A 15,551-nucleotide genomic window follows, 5' to 3' on the forward strand; every position below is an offset into this window, starting at 1 on the left:
CAGCTTGTTAAAATACTAGAAACCCTTTCCAAGTTGAGTTACAAAAGTGAGCGTAAGTTGTTGCGTACGCGTAGTTTATGTTGGATCTCCGAGTAAAGATTATCAAAATCACTTGAAAATTTATATATTTTAAAATGTTTGCAAAATTAACTTTGATTCTACTAATTTGTATGGGAGTGGATAGTTTTCCCGATGGTGCTCCCGTAGACGCGTGTGTAAAGGATCGAGCGAATCAGCCGAATCACGGTCAACATCGCACGCAACCACTCTCCACTTTACCTTACAGAATAGTGGCATCATCTGCCAACTATGGGCCAAATACCAGGATCACAGGTTCGATTTTTATTTAATAGTTTATGAATATAATATTATATACCAAACATACCGTCAATGCAAAAATAATTCCATATAGGTATGGCATTCTTTTTAAAAGAATTAAACTTGTTAGTAGAAAATTTAATTACAATTCATGTTTTAAAAATATTTAATATAAATGACTATCAATACCAATTCTAAAATTAAAAAAAAAAAAACATTTTTTGTAAATTAAAAAATGTTTATACGATCGAGGCTAAATTTATGCAAATTAAATATGTTAACGAACGGGTATTTTAAGAATTATTCGGGAATAAATTAATAAGTGGAAATGTTGCATTTAATATAGACTATATAAAGAAGCATATAGTGCTTTTTAACATAAATAGTAATTAAAATATCTTCTTATAAAATTTGCCTTTTCATTAGAGTCGCGATCGGTCTATAATTTATTATTATTAATTGAAATTAATAAAAACATACTTAATTTAAAAAAATATATTCTGTGCCAGTTCTGATTAGTATTTGAATATATTATTTATTCATAAGTAAAATGTTTAACATACAATGTAAGGCTATGCGCCTCAGATGCTGCGATAATGTTGCACAATTCTTTTGGTTTTCGTCGAGCGAGTTTTGACGGGTCATGGTTTTGCAACATAACATTATGAAAGTCATAATTGCAATGCTTATCTATTTCTTAAATACTTAATATTTCGTACATACAATTCTACCTATTTTATCGAAAAGCAATATTTTTTATTAATATCACATAACTATTACTTACGAAAATACACACAAACAAACACTTGCTACATAAATATATTTTGATTCTTATCAATCCAGTTTCTTTAGATTATTTTATTTAAAGGAATTAAATTGAATTTAGAGCTCATTGATATGTACTATCAATGTTTGTACGAAATGTTTGGATTGTGCAAGTTTCAAAGTGATGGCATTGTAGGTCAAACATTTATGGTCTCGGTTCACCCGACCGGTTCCTTTGGGGCAGATAGATCGACATTTTTAGATTCATTGACATTGCTCAGAAAAAACTGGATATTATTTATGAAGTCTAATCATATAATTTAATATAATCATACACCCCGACCGTATTGCGAATATACGACAACAATTCGGTATACATACTTAATAGATTTATGAGTAACAGTTATTAAAAAAATTAAATGTACTTGGGCAATCTGGCCTCATGTATCACTGCTTTAGAATACCAGAGTCCAGTGCCGATCAGTGAATACACATTTGGAAGAAAATCTTCCGACACATAAATAATCTCCTTTCTTCACACTTCGATACATTTTTCTACCCAGGCTACCATTTTTTCCACAGGTACTTGTACTTGGCTTAACTAAAATAACTATTTAAATAACTGTCTATAATTCTAGTAACCATTGAGGGTGCGGAACCCTTCAAAGGCTTTTTTATACAAGCGCGGTCAGTCGAAAATAATCAGTGGCTCGGCTCGTGGGAGGAAACTCCGAACACCAGCATTCATCCCGAGTGTTCGGCAGTCACACATGCAGACCCCAGGGAAAAGATTAAGGCTACAATCGTGTGGAAAGCGCCACATAATTCTCATGGCCGCGTTTACTTTACGTAAGTGATATTTCTTATATTTGTGGAATAGCAATTGGACCACCTGGTGGTAAATGTTTACCACCATAAATATTGGCGCTGTCAGAAATATTATATATATATATATATATACGCCACCAAGCTTGAAACTTTGTGGTCCTTTGGCTATAATTACATTGGCCCTCTCACCCTTCAAACGTGATAAATGGGTTGTACGTATAACATACCCAGACGGGCATATATATATAGATATATATCTATTATTACTTAGTTTTCCCATATTATACTTCATTGTTGATCATCATATTATAATAATATTTTAATAATGTTAAGGTTAAGCCTTCAATTGTTCTTAACGCTAAATCGAGATTTTATTAAAAATACAAAATTCACATTGTAAAAACAATCATAATTACATACGGTTCTCATGATAAAAAAATATAGTATTTTAAGCCTTGTACATCTAGAAACGAGCATAAACTAAACAACAATATATTATTTTTGTATGCCAAATTACCGGGCCTTTCTTGCGATACCTATTAAGGTAGGTTACATAGAATGTTTCAATCGTACATTTTAGACATAATGATGTCAACTTAGAAACTGGAATACGTTTTTAAATAAAAAAACAGGCTGTCTTGTGCCACACCCAGCCATTAATCAATAAACAGCGCGAGTCAGCTCACGTACTCTGGAGATAAATAAGGGATCTGACATAAATTGAATAAATCATGTACCTAGGTAGAAAAAATAATAATTGGTTTCTACAGTCAAACACTTGTAGGTTTTATGTGGTGTTTCAATGGACGAAAAAGATATATATGTAAATGTGACTATATTTCAAATTTAAATAGGAAAGTCACAGTAAAAGATGGTGTTGATCCTGCTGTTAAATAATACTTGTATTGACAGCATTGGCTTTATTGATAAACGTCTACGCAATAGATAACTTATTTCCTTTAAAAATCGTCCAGATCCTCAATTTGAGACAAAATGTTTTAGTGATAAATTAGAAAGGACAAAATATGACCATTACGATAATAGATTTTAATAAAGTTAAAAAATATATGATTTCGTTAACCCGTCCCCTGACTAAGCACCTTTCACTTCGACCCATATAGCGTCTTGTGAAACATATGTGTGATGTGGTATCACCGAGACCTTTAGCTCAAACTAAATGTTCATTCGTTGAACGGAAATAGCATTAGAGTAATTACAGAATATAAGTAACACCTAATATTATACATACTTATTGTGACGGGGATTTAAAGGGAAAGGTTTTGAGTTATTTTTTAATTAACAATTAGAGGTATATTTTTATTTTTCTATAAAAATAATCCAGGTTTTAAAAATACTAATCACTTAAATCGATATGTTTAAATGATTTAAAATATAATAACTTTTATAAAAAATTCGACGATTTCCGCATACGTTATACTAGAGAAATAAGATGAAGATGGGTTTTTTAATTTTTTCATTTGAATTTCTCTATTCATCTCTCTTTTTAACAATAACATTGATAAAGTACAGTAACTTTATTTCGCAACTATTTCCCGTACCGTTCTTGTGTGACTAACAGTAAATTTTTAATTGTATTGAAACGTAATTTTTTGTAACATTTCAGGGGCACAGTTTTGAAAAACTATGGAACTTTTTGGGCGAATCTCATTGCGGAAGCACCACAAGATCCTGTTGCTCTACAAAATCTTTTTTAGAAGTTACTCTATTTCTAAAAAATGCACGTAACGAACATAATATAAATAGTCTTAATTTATTCATACAATCCTAAATTATATGTTATTTAAGTTAGGATTTTTTGCAAAAAATGTGATAGACAGAAAAATATTAAATTATTTTAAATTTTGTGTACGTGCAAATATTCGACGGCAGGGACCTGCCTCCAAGCGAGAGCTAAAAAATAGGAGCAACAGTTTTACGACGTCATGATAAATCAAATCAAATAATAAATTTAAGTTCGTTAAAAAAATATCATATAATCAAGAAAATCGACAGATCCAAAAAACTCGGCTGCAATAATATTTTTATTTTTTTTTCTGTTCATTATACATAAATAATTATATAAAGTGCGCACTTGACACTGATTCGGGTTATTTGATTTTAACCGTTGTGAAAGAAAAGTAAATTGTCTGTGGTACTACTTGGGTCGTGACTTATGCAATATATATCATGTTATATAAACACTGTTGCAAGTTCATTGGTCCTCTATTACGTCATCAGCTGCCAACGACCAATGACCATCCAGATTAAAGACAAATGAGTAACTTGACTTTAATTACCATTTCAGAAAATGGAGGTGAGTTAGACACGATATATTCTTGTGGTACATATTAATTTATGTGTATATAACTCATATCATTTTACTACAACCTTTCTTTCTGAATGATTCCTTTATTATGGTTAAATTAGCTACGAGACCAAATTCAAAATTGTCCCTATAAAAAACGTATCTTAAGGTTTGAAGTCGCATGTCACTGATGGCGTAAAACTTGACTCATTTCATTTCAAATAGCTCGTTACACGTAACTCCAAAATGACGCTTACTGATATACAATAACGATAATTAACAGAGACGAATACCTCAACCCTCGAAAGTGATGACGGTGACACTAATTAAGTCTGTAAGGTCAGCAGCACCTACAGAAATAAATAAAAATATATACGGATATATTTTGTATTTCTTCAACTTTAATGAAGTTTGTATCATTTATTATTAATAATAAAGTAGTATTGTACAATTGTAAATAAAAGAATCGTTATAAGAATAAGCATTTTATTTAATTGTTACATCGTGTATGCATTTAATTTGCCTCGACAAAGACGTTAGAAAAAACAAAAATATTAGTGCATATTCAGTTAATATCATTAAAATAATTATACCGTTGTAAAGGCACGAAGCAACTAATACTCTTCTGCTAATCTTCGAAGCTATCAAGCTATTATATATCAATATAAAAAAATACATTATATAATCATAGGTTAAGGTGTCTTCTGCTTCATCACTGGCCGTTTTATAGACATAAGGTCACAAATCTCATTTCTTATTGGCCTTAACTCGCTAACATCCTTTTCCCAATCAGTCTCAGCCAGGATTGTCATAACCTGAAAAATAAACATATATTAAATCAAGCAAATATTTCCCTTCATGATCATTCTGATTTAGCTTTTTAATAACAGTAACAAAAATAATTTGTAGAAAACCTAACCTAGAAGGCTGAAGAATGACCTATAAGAATGTCAAAAAAATGTAATATATTTTACTACAGAAATTGTATTGGCTTTGGAGTCTAAACCTTGAATGAATAAATTTATACTGGAATACAGATTATGTATATATAGATTATAGAGTATACCTGGTCGAGGTTCTCTTGCGGCAAGTCGCACACGTCTCCGTAGAGCGTAAGCGCTTCGTAGAGGCGGGCGGCGGCGCAACGACGCACGTAGCGGTCCGCGTAGCACACGTAGATGGCCAGCTGACCCAGCGACAGCCGCCACGCGTCACGCACCTGCACAGATGCACGCACAATTAACGACAACGTTACGCGACACCTATCTTATAACTGAGGCGGTAATCAGGTGACAATAAATAAAAATTACATACGAGCAAGTATATAGGGTATATTTAGACAACAAGGCAGTTCTGCAACACTTTTGAAATCTACCTACTTTAAACAAGCTATTACAGCTAAAATATGAATAAATATAAAATAATATTCCAGAGAATATCCAAAAAACATCGTCATTTCATGAATACAAGACGCGTAAATATATGTAATTTAGAACTTTAATATTCACCTGAATTAGTTGACACAGAACGTTTATAGAGTCCAGTAATTTATAAATATTTTTTCCACCCCTTAGTTCCAATTGCAAATACTTCAATATATCTTTTGCAAATGTCGATTCTGGATCATCCAGTATCGGCGATACAGAACCTAAAATGAAGTGTATTAGTAAATAAAATAGTCAAAACAGTAGTTGCAAGGATATTAATATCAATTTGACCATAAAATTTAATTTAATAAATTACTCACCAGAACTTAACAATCTATCTAAAAAGTTGAACATAGGTCCAGTGATCCTTTTGACGTGTAAGTTGTCTGCGAATACTTGTATTATAGTATCACAAATACTCTTCAGCGTCTCTTTGTCGTCGTGTAGTGTGTTCAAGTACGAGAATAGAGACTGTGTAGTATGTTTGACCTGGAACATATAAAAGATAAAATCAAGATACATAATAAAAAATAGTACGATATTGTACTTTACGACTGGTTTCCAAAAAGTATTGTTGTTGCAGCAATTAAGCTGAGATTACTGATAGTAGTTAGGTAGTTCGAATATACTACCTCGTCTGGGTTGTAGGTACAACCCAATCATCGACTATTCTACGGCAAAATAAACACTCGAAATGTTTGTGTGTATTTTGGTTCCACGTAAGTTACGTTAAGTTTACGTAATAACAAGAAAGAATTCCAAGTCATCACTAGTATGGCGGTACATTTACATTGTACAGAATAGTTAGTTTTACTTATGGAATAGTTAGTGCCGCTATTTATAGGTGATGGCGATGGTAGCTACTTACCATCAGTGATCCTATTTGCTCTTTTATCTTATTTTTACGTATGAAAATTTACCATTGCTTACCAAACTCTCCGTCAACTCGCCGGCACTAACCACCAGCCCCTTGACGACGTGATAGCGATACTCCGGGAAGGCGAGCAGTTGCACGAAACGTGGCATGGTGTGTCCGGGGAACAGCCATAACACGACGGCAGAACTTTCGCTGGTCTCCGCTTCCTCGTGCCGGGGTCGCATCTCAATTTCCTCACAGGGGAATATGCGTTTTAACGCCTCGTGATGGGGTATGTTTTCAATCGGAGGATCGCTGGAATTTAAGAAAAAATTAATTATATTTTATAATTAGTGATTATGCCATCACTATCATAGTTTATCCATGTCAATGAATGTTGATCACATATGCTACTCAGACTAGCCATGATATTACGGTGCACAATTGTGTGTGAAAACCCAGCTGCATTCTCGATTTTGGTACTCTCATAATCTGGTCACAATGAAGTCCAACACGATCGAAGAAAGCGGGCTTTCCAAGCCACGGAAGTGGAAGTAAAACTAATATACAAACTCTGGGACGCTGAAAATTTCTTAATGCAACAACTTAGTAACTTTTTACTGGCCAGATACGGGATTTGAACCCAGTGCCTCGAAATCTTTGGACAGCTAGTAAACCAACATAAACATGGACAGATTAGGCGAGTCGATCGAATATTTATATTTATATTCGATCGAAAGGATGTATTTACCTATAGATTTTTTTCTGATATACATAATCAATTAGAATATATTTAATAAACATTTTGACTGTGTCGACGGAACATTAAGCTCCATTGGAATTATGTCCTCCAGCCGATTGTCACGGCGGCCAAATGTGGGCATTAACCATCTATGTTTACCACCTCTCTCTATTTAGTCACTCTCATAATCCGATGGGTCGGCAAATCCGACATATCATCACATCGGACACCCGGCTTAACGTGCACGACACGACAGACTTCAGGCTGGCACCGAGAATTTTTGATCTGGTTTGAATTCAGAATCACGGGATCTGGCCTTATATGAAGCCACTAGACCGACGAGGAGTCAGCTGTAAGACACTAACTTGTAGAGCAGCGCCGTGAAGACGCGGCCGGCGTGCGCGCGCGTGCGGTCGATCTTCTCGACGGCCTGCTGCGCCACGCCGCGCAGCACGCACAGCGTGTCGTGCGCCACGCAGCGCCGCGCGCACTGCCGGCACAGCGACAGCAGACCTGCGCAACCCACCACGTGTACCGACTGCGTACGCGTACCCGTACCCGTACCCGTACCCGTACCCGTACCCGTACCCGTACCCGTACCCGTACCCGTACCCGTACCTGTACCCCGCGCGGAATGTGAGTCCGATCCGAGACAATTCGCTATCGTACAATCCGCGCGCTATGAAAATGGGATGGAACTTTTCCAAACTATATCTAATATAACAGTACTAGAGCGAGGGGACATCAGAAAGAATTTCTCAACAATAATTATCCGGCACTAGGAAAGCCAAAAGGGGGACATGATTTTAACATAATGCGATTTACTTTTCTGTTAACTCTCTCTACCAAAAAATATAAAATGTCGCGAGCTAGACAACGCTACTGCTACGTGTCTCAGTTTCAAAAGGCTACACACTTTCAAAGGTCACTAGTATAAACTAATCACGCACGGATTATAATCATTGACACAAACTATAAGCATTTAGGTAACATAAAAAGCTGACCTACTGGTGCGCGTGCGACTTTCATAAGATTAGGTCCAAAATGTTATTTAGAAAACAGATTCTACAAATTATACATAGGTATTTTGCGCGACTTTGAAAATAATTAATTAAGCTTTAGACTGCAACCGCAATGGTATTCAACCACAATTTTATGTTCTACAATCTACACATTAAGATAACTTACCGGTCATACTCGCCTCTCGGACCCACGCTCCGATATCTCCTCTCATATCCACGGTGTACTCGGAGAGGCACTCCAGCAAGGCGGCCCGGATGTCCGGCACGAACTTGTCGAGTCCCCCGCCCAGGCCCAGCGTCTGGCACACTTCGGTGAGCCCAATGACCGCGTCCCGCCGAGCCTCGGCCCACTTCGATGTGCCCTCGGTGACTTTTGTGGCGTCTATTAGTGATTGGATTACGAGTTGCATCTGTTCCTCGAGAACGAACTTTGGTAATGAACCTGCAAGTATTTAATTAAAGATCTTATTAATTATTAACATTATACATTGTTATAATATATATAATTAATTGCTGGCGCTATTATAGTTTTGCCTTTTCGAATATTAGTTTTTCGCATTTCCTAACTTGCAAACTACACTTATTGTAATAAGGTTTTTTTTCCAAACACAATACTTAAGTCCAGTTTGTTTTTATTTTTAAAACTATCCTTATTAATTACATGGCAACGGGGTAGTTAAAATTGAAATTTAATGAATCTATTTTATTTTTGAGAAGAAAATATACCAATTTGCTCTCGGTCGATTCATAAAAAAAAAAAATATTTATGGTTTTATTATTCTTTCGAGAATGTAAAAAGAATCTATGTATATAATATCGTAAGCACTTTTTGGCGAGTAAACATAAAAGTATAATTTACCTATAGCGCGAGCATATCCCATCCTTAGCACGAGTCCGTTTACACCCGTGTTGCTCAACTGCTCGCAATATCTCTCCACGAGCTGCATCCTCTTCTGTTTAGCGTTTATATCACCGTACTGAAGATTACCGTCTTGCAAGTATTGCTCAAACAATGGCGACAATGCCTCGATCGCTTTTTCGCGTATCGCTTGAACCTCATGAGCGAGACATTCTTCGATGAGGTTCAACCATTCATCTAAATAGATCAACGTTAAAATAATTATTAAATATAAGAAGCTTTACCGTTGTTTATTGTTTGTTATAATTCAACAACCAAGTTGGCAAGAAATGTCTCAGACTTGAGAATAAGCCGATTTAAATTTATGAGAGCTAAATCGACCCCTACAGTTTTAATAATGAGTAAGAAAATGTAAGTAAGTTGGTAAAAATAAGTGTGAAATGAATATTTCAAATGACTAATGATCCTAAATCCACTTGTCGAAATGTAATAGTCAGTTAAAATAAAAAAAAAGTGTTTGAAATGTCTTAACATCGGCTCGGTTTTGTAAATGTGTGACATATTAATCCTGAAAATGAGATCGCCTTAAATAATAATAAAATGTGTGACGTCACAGCGTCGAGAAGTCCTCACCGACGGTGTCCCCGCAGTGCAGCGGCGCGCCGGCCCGAGCGAGGCGCGCGGCGCAGTGGCACGCGGCCTGGCGCATGAGCTCCCCGCCCAGGCCGCGCAGCAGCTGGCGCGCGCGCAGCCCGCCCGCCAGCGCGCGCACCGCGCCCCACGCCGCGCCGCCCACCAGCGCCGCGCCGCCGCGCCCTGTCGCACCCGCACGCGCACGGTTACATTCCATTACATTACTTGGAAATTATTTAGAAAACGATGACTATACCGTAGTTTACTACTCGAGCACGAGTCGTAGCTTTCTTTTTTACTTGTTAATATTCGTTTACGGGAAACATGTTAGGTAAAATTAATTTATCAAATTAAAAATAGTCATCATATTTATTTAAAATAGGTCAATAAATTGTAATTTAAGTTTGCGATGTTTCGTTCAGAAACAAAGGAATTTTAAAATAAAATGTTAAAATGATTCATCAGTAAACTCACCATCCGGCAACACAGTTTGAGAAAGTGCGTGTATCGCTTCTCCTATACCTAGAATAGCACCATGCCGTACGTTGAGATCTATAGATTCAGTCTTCTTTATTAATTTGGGTAATATTTCTTGCGCCACGTATTCTGGTGTCTAGAAAAAGTATTAAGTACCATTAAAAATAATAATCATTATCATTTAAAAATAACTTTACATAATTAAAGTAGGATTTCTAGAAAAATAAAGACCATAAATTATATTAGTAGAACTACAAATTTTTTACTTACTTCACACATCACTGTTCAATTGTAAAAAGATAAATAAAAAATATTTAATAAATAAAAATAAACCTAAGATCTTAAATCTAATACAGCTAAACTATAATATTTTAATTAAATAATAAATGACATTGACAAGTTCCACAAATAAAAATAAAAAAGATTTGGCCAGCTTTGAAATTCGAAAATTTTTAGATTTATATACAAACTGCATGAGATTTCTCAGATACTTAGAAGTACCCTGGTAGATTAGAGCTAAGACTATTGAAGAAGATATTTAGAATTTTATCGCTATATTATAATTTTCACATACATGTGTATTTAAAGATCATGTTATTATCATCTTTCTTTGTACTATTTCCCACCCAGTATTATTCGAAGGTTGACTGCAATAAATGAAATTATTGTAATATAATATCTATTCTAATAGAATTATGAGACTGAATTTGTTTTGTTTGTTTTTACGGGCTAATCTCTAGAGCTACAAGTCGAATATAAACAAAAAAAAATTACATCATATATCCGAAATCTTGAGATAGGCTAATTAACATCTTACTACGGCCCAGGGGTCGAAGCATGAATATTTGACTTAGGTGAAAGCGCGAATCAGCTAGTATAAAATAAAGTATTACCTTATCTGTTAGCTTATTAAGTGCCTTTGCAGCAAGTTCCCTGATGGCGCAGTCCCAGTGTTCCAGCTTGAGGTCAACAAGGTGGTCTAGCAGCGGACGGGTGTATTCGGGGTAGGTGGCTACGTAAGGGGCCACCACGAGGTAGGCGTGGGTCCGTGGGCCCACCGATTGGAAATCAGCCGCCGTCAGCACGTCGATGCCGTGCGGGAACAGTCCGTGACGGCCCACGTTCTCCTGGTAGGCCGCAGACGCCGCTCGCCGACAGTTTATCTGTAATGTAACTTATGTAAATGTAACTTTAATACTTACCATTATGGATGCACAAGTATTAGAGATATCCTCGTAATTTTATCTTTTTTTTACATTTACTGATTAAATTATGATGTGGATGTAATTAAAATGAAGGCAAATTTTATTTTATTAATATTGCTGAACTTACCCCTTCAAAATAATATTTTTCCATGTTTTTCTGACTTAATTGCATATACATATATATATATTTAGGTATATGTATTTAGGTGTTATTTTTTTAAGCATTAAATAGAGGTTCAAAGATGAAGAAAAACCTTTGTAAATTTTATCGGTGGGATTCTGTATAATGTTACTGATGGGATATCACATCGGGTACACAACCAGGCTTTTAAGAGAAACGAGATTACAGTCAAGATTTCTCACCTCTCTGTCGAAGCAGGCGGTGGCGATGAGTGCGTTGGCGAGCGTGAGCGCGTGCGGCGCCAGCGCGACGGCGTCGTAAGCGCGCGCGATGGCCCAGGCCGCGTGGCACGCCGCGTCCCGCGCCGCGCGCCCCCCGCCGCCGCCGCCGCCGCCCGACGCGCGCGGCTCGTCCCGCGCCAGCGCCGCCGCCGCGCAGCGCACCGCCTCGCTCAGCTGGCGCGGGGATATCAGTCCCCGGCGACCTTTTACAACCGTGTTTTTTGAAATAAACAACTTAACTATTTCAAAAAGTTCTCAGTAGAAACGGTTAACCGCTAAATACGAGTAGATTGGTATTAAATTAGCTTCCATATTTTAATTTACCGACCCAGCTCCGCGAGCGCCATGCAGCCGCCGTGCCACGCCGTGTCCCGCTCGTTGTCCGCGAAGAGCGTGAGCACGCTGTCGCACACGTCGGCGGCGGCCAGTGCGGGCAGGCGCGCACCGAGGCGGCCCACGCCCTTGGCCGCGGACCAGCGCACCACGGTGTCTTCGTCGCGAAGCGAGCACAGTAGCAGCTCCACTACATCTTCTACCTGTCTAACGAGAAACGCCTTATAAAAAATATACCTTTTAATGCACTTTTTTATAGAATAAAACTACAAAGTTTTAGAAAACTTTTGACCAAAATTGCAGTCCGTTTTGCCTAAGGTTTTGCGAAAGGTTGGTGAAGCCAATGGTTCGGTTGGACACCATAAATATATTAACATTTTTTTAGATATATAATATTGGAAAATCAGCAACTTTTTGAAGATGTGTAAAGAAATAAAATCTATCATTCATTTCATAATGCATTTGATAATTTTCATAAATTAAATTTGGTGTATATGTACTATATAATTGGACATAAATATTTCTTATATAAATAGAAAATGCTATTTTTAAACAAATTTGACAAACTAATTACACAAGATTAAAAAAAAATATATTTCGCAAATTGATTTCGTATTGCATTTCTAGTTTTAATTTATTCGTTAAATTTAAGCAATATGGCAAAAGGAGCAAAAGTAATCAAGGATATATTATATAACCTCCTGTGGTATATCCTGATCATCATCATCAGGTGGAGTGGTCATTGGCTCTGTATCCCCCGCAGCCGCTGTACTACCACCTAGCGTCACAGTCAGAGAACGCGAACCACGCGTATACCTCCATGAAGCAACACGTGGACGAAGGAATGTCAGACCTAGATTTTTTATCACAATAAATAATTATTTTATATAAATGCATATATTTACTATCTATTCACTTAATCTTATAATCTGATGGGAAGTCAAGATATGACCTGAAATACCTATAGGACCAATAACTCAAGATGCTTTTAGATGCATGGGAATTTAAACACTATTGATTCTGAGACCCTTATTTCTTACTGAGAATTTCTTGACAAATTCACCTAACTTTTATATTTTCATAAGCTGGAGTTTGAGTTAAGAACCTCTGGGTCTGCAGCCATTTAACCTAGCCACTAGATCAATAAGGGAGTTAATAGTATATCGAGCAAAAACCAAAGATAATGTATGTAATATTAAATTTGACCTTGATTGTAATGGGTACAATAAAACTACACCTTACCTATTCTTTGAACAATTTTCACACCATACTTTCTAACTAACATTGCATTATGTTGCTGATAATTTTGTGTTGTAACCCACTCCAGTAACTTGGGCGTGTATGGCAACAGGTCATCCCTCTTCCCGTGTTTGAGTACTGCTGCTACAGTTGCTAACACTCCATAATAAATTGTGTCTTCTTCTTTTATATTGGAATGTAAATCACATGCCCAATCAAAGAATGAATTCATGTACAATTCTTTAACATCAGACCTGTAATTCATATAGATTTTATTTTATAATCAGAATGAGCTTTCATCCAGTATGCTTTTGAATACATTAATGAATTTAGGAGACATCCAAGACTTTAGTCAGATATGCATGAAATAGCAGTTACTTTCTTATTTGCATGGATTCAAATCAATTTAACATTTTTTCTCATGTGGGTATCCGATCAAAAATATGTTAATAAAATTGACATCAATATATTAAGGATTTGGGATTATTATCTACTCAATAACTGACTTTGATTATTTAAACTGCAGTATACCTTTATAGATTTGAGTAATTTGAGATTTTATGTATTATTTAACTGTCTCATTTTATCATTTTATTATAATAATGGTGATAATATTAATATTACCTTATTAAAAACTTAGATGCTAGATATGCACTTGCTTCAGCACAACTGTCTTTGCTCATGGCATATGTCTTACAAATGTTAAAAATTCTTTCCATAACTGTCATTTTTTTAGAAGTTCCAGCACCTAAAACAATTTATATATCCATTTTATTTATTTTTCCATTTAAAAAAATCTACAAAATAAGAATTATGCAGCAGTGGGATTTTAAGAGGCAGACTATATTATAACAGCACTTCTGTTACCTTAGTAGTTTTGCACCAAAAACAAAAAAGTATTTTGATTAATAATATGTATTTAAAAAAAAAAAACTAAGAAATGCAAAATGAAAAAATTAAACAAAATGAAGATCTACACCTTTTGGTTAACTACAAGGCTTTGTTTACTGTAGGTACTTCACCCATCTACCAAGTCCTCTACCCAAAGCCATTATAATTTGTGTAATATTATAATGGATTAAATTTCCAACATTAAATGGACCTCTCCAGTTAAGCTTTACCTAATAGAGAAATATCCTTGAGCTATATTTAATGATTGTACCTGGTTGATCAGGAGCAAAACCATCAAGTCGGCTCATGTGAAATGGAATAATGACAACAATTGACAACCACAGCAGCAATACAAATCTGCTTCTCCAAGTTTCCTTGTCATTGGGATCTTGTGCCTCAAGATACATCAGAACAGTTAGCAGGTCTGAAACCTACAAATTTATTCAATTTAAATAAGTTATAATTTAAACATTATATATTTTAAAAAGTAAACAAACATATTGTAAAATGAATATCAGGTTTAAAATAGTAATAGAATTAATTTTATTTAGCTTCAATATATAAGACATAAAATCGCAGTTAAAGTATTTAACAATATGAAAAAAACCTACCTCATGTGGAAGGTGCCTTACAACAACTTTATATCCTCTGACCCTTATAATTTGATACATGTAGTTGAATGTGGCATGCTTTAACTCAAAAACGGAATCCTTATCCTTAATTATAGTCATAAATTTAGCCAGAATTTTTTCCAAATGAGGATCGAGTAAATGCGGTTGTTCATAGTATTGTTTAAGTATAGTATACAGTTTGTCATACTCAACCTCCAAAGATGATGTGTTATATATATTTTTTACATTGTCTATCATATTTAATACATCATCAACTTCTGAAAAGTGTTCTAGGGCGCAGCCTAGACCAATATTGTCACAGTCGTCGTCTCTATTCAAATCTGCGTCGAGTGCCACCATTTTCGGTAACAAATTGTTCAATTTTTAGAATATAACAATATTTATTATTTTCTCTCTGCGTTATTTTTCTGTTTTAAATAGGAATGTATCCAAATTTAAAAAATATTTTAAAGTTATATAGATTCGTCGGCTACTATTATGACAAATTCACGAATCATAAAATCTCAAATCATGAAATCACCAAATTTTTCGTTTATATAAACGTCACTCTTGAATCTTGAGTAATTGTCAAATTTGACAGCTTGGAATGCTAGTTTTAAATTGTTTGAAACTGATGT

At 35.5% G+C, this 15,551-nt stretch overlaps 2 protein-coding genes across 2 annotated transcripts; one reads left to right on the forward strand and one right to left on the reverse strand.

Moving 5' to 3' along the window:
* Positions 1-28: 28 nt before the first annotated feature.
* Positions 29-3,673, forward strand: LOC113401287 (putative defense protein 3). Its single transcript, XM_026641132.2, has 3 exons — positions 29-333; positions 1,722-1,932; positions 3,536-3,673. Exons 1-3 carry the CDS (start codon positions 135-137, stop codon positions 3,624-3,626), a joined length of 501 nt encoding a protein of 166 aa, XP_026496917.2. The 5' UTR covers positions 29-134; the 3' UTR covers positions 3,627-3,673.
* Positions 3,674-4,685: 1,012 nt separating this feature from the next.
* On the reverse strand, positions 4,686-15,439 carry LOC113401332 (tubulin-specific chaperone D). Its single transcript, XM_064215288.1, has 18 exons — positions 14,914-15,439; positions 14,574-14,733; positions 14,036-14,159; positions 13,415-13,665; positions 12,871-13,025; positions 12,168-12,375; positions 11,801-12,042; positions 11,126-11,395; positions 10,230-10,368; positions 9,756-9,938; positions 9,123-9,359; positions 8,430-8,705; positions 7,607-7,754; positions 6,574-6,814; positions 5,964-6,132; positions 5,725-5,864; positions 5,283-5,435; positions 4,686-5,031 (listed from the first exon to the last, which is right to left on the reverse strand). The coding sequence occupies exons 1-18, from the start codon at positions 15,271-15,273 to the stop codon at positions 4,909-4,911; spliced, it is 3,579 nt and encodes a 1,192-aa protein (XP_064071358.1). The 5' UTR covers positions 15,274-15,439; the 3' UTR covers positions 4,686-4,908.
* Between the last annotated feature and the right edge of the window lie 112 nt (positions 15,440-15,551).

Source organism: Vanessa tameamea, chromosome 7 (genome assembly GCF_037043105.1).
Source record: "Vanessa tameamea isolate UH-Manoa-2023 chromosome 7, ilVanTame1 primary haplotype, whole genome shotgun sequence".
NCBI classification, from domain to species: domain Eukaryota; kingdom Metazoa; phylum Arthropoda; class Insecta; order Lepidoptera; family Nymphalidae; genus Vanessa; species Vanessa tameamea.